Raw genomic sequence first — 6,326 nt, 5'->3', positions numbered from 1 at the left:
TAAATCTTTAGGTTTAAAGCTGATTTTAGGTCTGACCACCTCCTCTATACTACAGCCGACCGTGTGAATCTCCAATCAGTGAGTATGAAATTTTCTCGCTCAGTTGGAGTCTCCATCAGTTGGACCTCAACTATCATGCCGATATTACCATGAGCAGCGTTATTACGATTCTCCTCTTGCTATATTGGGTGCTCTTGTTGGACCCGGGCGAGTGTCTGTGCCCGGTTTGCTGGCGGCGGAGGTGTTCTTTGGCATCGCTTGACCTCTTGTTGATCTCTTCTAGGCGAGCTATTCGTGCATGGCCTGGGCCCGTAGTTCTTGTTAATGAGGTTGAGGACTCATTTGGGGTCCTCTATGTGGCGGAGCGGGTAATGTTTGGTGCTCCAGGGGTAGAACCGCAGCAGTGTGGTGACTTTCTTCTTTCGGGCGGCCTACGTTTCCTCGACATTAATGAACTTTCTTTCTTGGTCAAGTAGATGGTCAAAGTTCCTTGGGGGTTTCCTTATCAAGGAACTAAAGAAATCATTATCGGTGAGGCATTGGGAGAAGACTCTCACCAGAATCTTAGTGGTGGCTGAAGAGATATCCATAGCTATATGATTGAATTTTTTTGATGTAGGCTCTGAGTGACTTCTTGAGTCCCTGTTTGAGCGAAAAGAGGCTCAGGGGTGTCTTCTAGTAACGGCGATTGCTGGTGAAGTGATGAAGCAAAACCTTGCGGAAATCACTGAAATAGTGGATGGAGTTTGCTGACAATCGCTTAAACCATCTTTGTGCCGAGCTGGTGAGTGTGGTAAGAAACACTCGACACTTCACACCATCCGTATATTGATGCAGGAGGACGACATTCTCAAATTTGAAGAGGTGGTCCTCAGGGTCAGTTGACCCTGAATATTCACCTATCGTCAAGGGTTGATAATGCTTTGACAGTTTATTTTGTAGTACCCCTGAGAGAACGGGGTGCTACTCTACTTGGGAGAGCTACAAGTCACAAGGGGTTTTCCCTTGCACCCCTCTCGGATAGGGGCTTCTCTTAAAAATTCTTGGTGTAGTCCCTCTTAGCCCATGCACTCGAGTGGCGTACAAAAGAGTACTCGATGACGCAGGATTGATGAATGAGGGGTAGGAGGTAAATGAGCGGGGCCTTCCTCTCGAGCTCCTCTTTCCCTTTGATAGGCTATTGTCGACGCTACAGGATTTGGTGGTCGCAGCATACCACCAATAGTTGCTTGTTGTTGTTGCTGTGCTAGTTTCTGTGCTCGAGCGTTAATGAACAAGTCCAGATCTTCTTGCATTAAGGTAATGGTGGTATGTCGTCCAATTTCTTCCATTTCTGATCTTCAGATTCAAGTGAAAGTTTCCACAAGTGACGTAAAATTTGATCCTGTATAAAAACTACAGAGATGACACGCTAGGCATAGTGGATCGTGGTTGACTGAGAGGAAACTTTCCACTCCTTGGAGAAACTTCCTTTCGATTCTGCGCACACGAAGGCAAGTCAACAAAATGTCAGCGCCTAGAAACTAGGGGGAGTCCCTAGTGAAGGCTCTCCGACGCTCAAGTCAGTATAGTCCCGAATGGATGAATGAAGAGCAGTAAAGAACGTGCTCGCTAGAGTAAGTGTTAGATGTACAAAGAACGTACCTTGCCAACGGAGAGGACCCCCTTTATATACCACCTCTCCTAACCTCTACAATCATGAGATAACAACGTGTGTTAGAGGTTGTTGGGTAAAGAGAAGCATACAACCTAGGCAATGTGTAATAATTATGCAAGGAATATTTCATTTACCCATATGTATATCTCTTTTGTCATTTATAGCTTATACTATTACTGAGGTTGTTGAAGGAATATGGTAACAAAAGGCGAATACGCTCGCCTCCGTCAACCCGTCCCAGGGCCAACACGGAGGAGGTAAATCACGGGCAAGTACTAGAATTTGGAATAATGACTAGCACATAAAGGAGATATTTACCTCGGCTTTGCCGAGATTCGAACCCTAGACCTCATGGTGGCAACACCTCATGTGCTAGCCACTAGACCAATCCGAAGGGACGGTTGTTGAAGGAATATGCTGTCATAAGTGGTTGGTTGAGGAGAGACAAAATAATCATTGAAGAAGGTTTCAGGAGAATATTCTCTGACATGTGGTTGTTATTGTGACAGGTTGTTAGGACTCTCTGCTCATGTTGTCGACTGAGTATATCCCGATCGACTTGTAAGGCAGACCGTTTTTATGTTTGTCCTTATATTAAGCTGCTCAATTATTTATTATATGTTATTTAGAAATTCGTTTGAGAAATAATATGATGTGTCGGGCATACGGGGAATACCTATGAAAAGCAATATGAAGTTAAGTACTGCAGGCTCGGTCGACCTTTTATCCGGCCAGGCATATAACGGGCTGCTCAGAGAAAGGAAGTTGTATTATGAGAAGTTTGATCGGTATTTTAAGCCGAGATGCCTTACGCCCGACCGACTTTTATCTGGTCGGATATATATAGAGAGATTTGTAAGAATTGGGGTGATCAACCATTATTTGGCTCAAACCCATGGTTGATTGATTACAAGGTGGGTCAAACATTCTGACCGGCCCATAAGGCCGACTGTCTTTAAACTCGGTCGGGCATGCCATTTTTTCTGTTCACGAGTAAAACACTAAACCCCTATGTTCGACTGGCGCAAGGGCCGATCAATCTTCTCCCACTAGCTTTGCAATTCGGTCGGGCTAGATCTGAAAAGCCATAACACCGGGCACACAACCAAGCTAGGTGAGGGAATGCTCTCTTTCCTTAATTTTGATCGCCACATCATCTTAACTCTGACCACCACGTCACCTTGAACTTGGCCGCCACATCATTCTCTAGGTCCGTTCGTTAGAACCCATCTCAAACATCGAGCAGGTGATGGAAGACAAGAAGAAGATGGATTGGAATGATGTGCCCGAGCATCCAGAGGAAACAGGGTCATCGAAATGAAGTTCGAGACAGGGCTGTCCATGTAGGTGAATGACGGAGGCCTTCTTGATCTCATCCATCTTCACCGGTGGATATCTATGCAACTGAGCTGGATTTCAAGGAGAGCTCGACGGATTGAGAGCAGGGAATTAAGAACAGAGAACGATGGAACAAATATTGTTCTGTTTTTTTATATATAAAAGCAAATTGCATCTCCTAATTCAAGCACAGATCAGCCTGGGAACAACCTTCCCAATCTGTAGCCAGCGTAAATTCTCGCACACGGCCGTCACATTCCCCTCGACGCCTTCGGCGCCCACCAAATCGATGTTGCTCAGCAAAACTCCTTGACACGGCACGCTGCTGCTGCAGTTCAACGTCATCGCGTCTTCCGACCTGCTCGTCCCCTTGATGTTCCTGTACACCACGTTTCTCACTGCCACTGCATTCTTCTGCGCCCGTCGTCAGTTCATCCATGGCCACCAGCAGAACCCACAATTCATCAGCCATCACAGAAATATATATCAATCGATGTAATCAACTCATTCATTCACCTGCTGACTGCAAGGGATCTCGGAGTCGCAGTAGTTCTGATCAATTATTATGGGGTTCTTCACGTTCTGCATCTCTATGTTCTGGAACACAATGCGCCTCGCGTAACCACGCCCTCCCTGTTCCTCAATCAGAAGATCAAACACTAGTATTCCATCTAAATAATCACACTCTAAATTTAAAGCCAATTAACCTGCCATGTCTTGATCCTAACACCATTTGTCGTGCCTTTCAGTATGGCACCGTCCACCAACACATTAGACACATTCGCCCTCGTCTGATTAAATCCCAAGCTGCCAATGCTGCTCAATTATATACACCTTCAATTAGCTAGGTTTCACTTAATTCTTGTATAATACTTTCTTATATATGCAGATGATGCAGAGGTTAGACCTGATTCCATGTCCAGGTCCACATACTATGTTTCTTGCAGTTATTCGTCGACAGCCCGAGACAATCGATATGCAATCATCTCCTGCATGTATTGTAGATTGAAGACAAAGACGATTACTTAGAATGAGTCTTCTTCTTTTCTTCTTCGATCAGATAATCACCTGTTCCGATGATGCTATCTTTTATGAGGACGTTCCTACTGTTGGTGACATGAATCCCGTCCGTGTTCGGGCTCAAATCGGGCGCGGAGACGTTCAAGTTTGAAACTTTGACATTTCTACATCTCATGATATTTACTTGGATTTGTTGGCTGTCCTTCACGTTTAGATTCTCCACCACCAAGTTCTTGCATGACTTGAAGAACAAGGCCTGCTCATTCAAACAACACACAACAATTCAAGGCAATAGTAAGCCTTTGGAATGTCGAAAAATAGGTATTCTTTTACCGTGGGCGCGGCGACGCAAGGCTTGAAATTGTGAACAAATAACAGGGAGAAGCAATGATTAGTAGTCTTGCATTGTAAATTTAACAAGAAGGAAAGGAAGATATGGAGCTAGAGTTTTAAGTTTAGTTACTAAAGACTCATTAATTTTGCAAGAATTTTGCCACCATTTTTCTCCTTTCCCGTCTATCGTCCCGCCGCCTCGAACCGCTAGGCTTCCGGTGGTGCTAAAGAGGATCCAATACCTACCCTCGATGGCTTTCCTGTCCCAATCCGAAGGGTTCGGCGGTGCTTCGAGTGTTCCTTCAATCTGGTTCATTGAACAACACTTGTAAATTCTTTATTGACCGGGTAGCCTGAATTGATGTTAAGAATGTTACCTGCACTGTGACACGCCCCTTGCAAGGGCCCTGGAATTTGATAGGCTTCAATCTGTACGTCTTGTGCTTTGGCACCAAAACAACAGCAGCTCCATTGGAAGAGCAAGCTCTTTTCCAAGCCTTTTCGAATGCCTGAAGTTTAAACCTGAAGCCTTATCATCTGCATACATTTTACAACCAACAATGAAAGATCAATCACTTTAATGTTTACCCGATTATCAAATGATCCATGTCCTTTGGCACCAAATTCATCAACAGAAAAAATTGAGGAACCACTGTGCCTCAACACACCATTGAAGTTTTCTTCTTCTTCTTCTTCTGCTTCTTCTTCGTGCATCGAACCAGAAGGTTGAAAACAGGCACCTTTGGCGAAGAACAGGTTTTGGAACAAGATGGTGATCAGAATACAGAGGAAAAATGAGTTTTGCAGGGCCATTTGGAAACTGAAAAGTGCAGATTGAGATGGCATGAAAAGCATGCTTGGAATGGAGATCTTATATAGCATTGATAATTTAGGTGAGGAACAAAGTTTAGGTGAGGTATGGATTTAATTGAAGGTTGAGGGAAATTTTGGAGCAGAATTACTTAATTGATTTTTCATTCCTTTTTTTTTAATAGATTTTTGATTTTGTTTTTGTTTAAAAATCAGAATTTTGAGTTAATTATTGATTGCTCTTAATTTTTTGAAATCGTAATTAATGCTAGGAGAGAACTGTTTTAGCAGTTTAAGAGAATTAGATTAAGATTTTATCAGATCAAAGTATTAATGGGAAGATATAAATGCAATGGAGGTTCAATCTTCAAGTTTTTTTTAATCAAAATAAATAAATAAATAAATAATTTGGTAACCGTAATTTTTAGTGAAAAATAATTGTAGTTATTCCTTAAATGAAAAACGATACATATTTTTATATTTTTATACAACATGAGTATATCACATCCCAAGATTCATGGAACAAAAAAATATTATCTTCCAGATTTACATAATTAAAAAATTCTACCAAATCAGGTAAAATCCTATAAAAATAAATAAACTAATAACTAACATCAATAAAATATTTAGCTATAAGAATGGATGCAAATTTGTCCTTTTAAATTTTTTTTCAAGTAATTCACATTTTTAAAATATTTAAATTAGTATATACTATTTTGAGAGAAATTAATAATTGTATTAATTTCGTTTCATCAAACTATTCACCCAAAGTAACCGAAATACAATTAATTTTATATTTAAAAATTCAATAAATAATTCTATTTAAAAAATAAATGGATATTAATATTTTTTTTTTCCAAAAAAAAAATGTTTTTTGTTATTTAAGTTGTTTCTCCCAAACAATTAGAAAAAATGGAAATTTTATTAAGGAATTTTAATATTTAAGAGTCTAATTTAATACTCTAATTATTAGAGGTTTTCAAATTTCTTCCTCTTTTTTTGTTTTGTCCTTCCAAATTTTTCTCTTAGCACAATGGCTTTGTACACAAAATAACAAAAACTAAGCAATCGATTATATAGTACCATCCAAATTTTTTTAAAAAGTATTTTTCAATTATACACTTCCTTTTCCGAATAATGGAAAATTTTCTTTTCTAACTAAAATATG

At 40.6% G+C, this 6,326-nt stretch overlaps 1 protein-coding gene across 1 annotated transcript; it reads right to left on the bottom strand.

The window, feature by feature from the left end:
- Window positions 1-3,178: 3,178 nt before the first annotated feature.
- Window positions 3,179-5,161, bottom strand: LOC122034066 (polygalacturonase-like). The gene is made up of 9 exons (XM_042593200.1): window positions 4,937-5,161; window positions 4,726-4,857; window positions 4,479-4,655; window positions 4,349-4,369; window positions 4,064-4,271; window positions 3,903-3,984; window positions 3,703-3,811; window positions 3,512-3,628; window positions 3,179-3,409 (listed from the first exon to the last, which is right to left on the bottom strand). Exons 1-9 carry the CDS (start codon window positions 5,159-5,161, stop codon window positions 3,179-3,181), a joined length of 1,302 nt encoding a protein of 433 aa, XP_042449134.1.
- Between the last annotated feature and the right edge of the window lie 1,165 nt (window positions 5,162-6,326).

Source organism: Zingiber officinale, chromosome 11B (genome assembly GCF_018446385.1).
Source record: "Zingiber officinale cultivar Zhangliang chromosome 11B, Zo_v1.1, whole genome shotgun sequence".
In the NCBI taxonomy this organism is placed as follows: Eukaryota; Viridiplantae; Streptophyta; class Magnoliopsida; order Zingiberales; family Zingiberaceae; genus Zingiber; species Zingiber officinale.
This window is presented reverse-complemented; position numbering and strand designations above follow the sequence as displayed.

Excerpts from the sequence above, each read along its gene's own strand:
- LOC122034066 (XM_042593200.1), bottom strand. The coding sequence starts at position 5,161 with ATGGCCCTGCAAAACTCATTTTTCCTCTGTATTCTGATCACCATCTTG. Across the intron at positions 4,858-4,936 it reads ATGGATCATTTGATAATCGG|GCATTCGAAAAGGCTTGGAA; the intron begins GTAAACATTAAA and ends TTTAAACTTCAG. Across the intron at positions 4,370-4,478 it reads GCAAAATTAATGAGTCTTTA|CCTTGCGTCGCCGCGCCCAC; the intron begins GTAACTAAACTT and ends CACAATTTCAAG.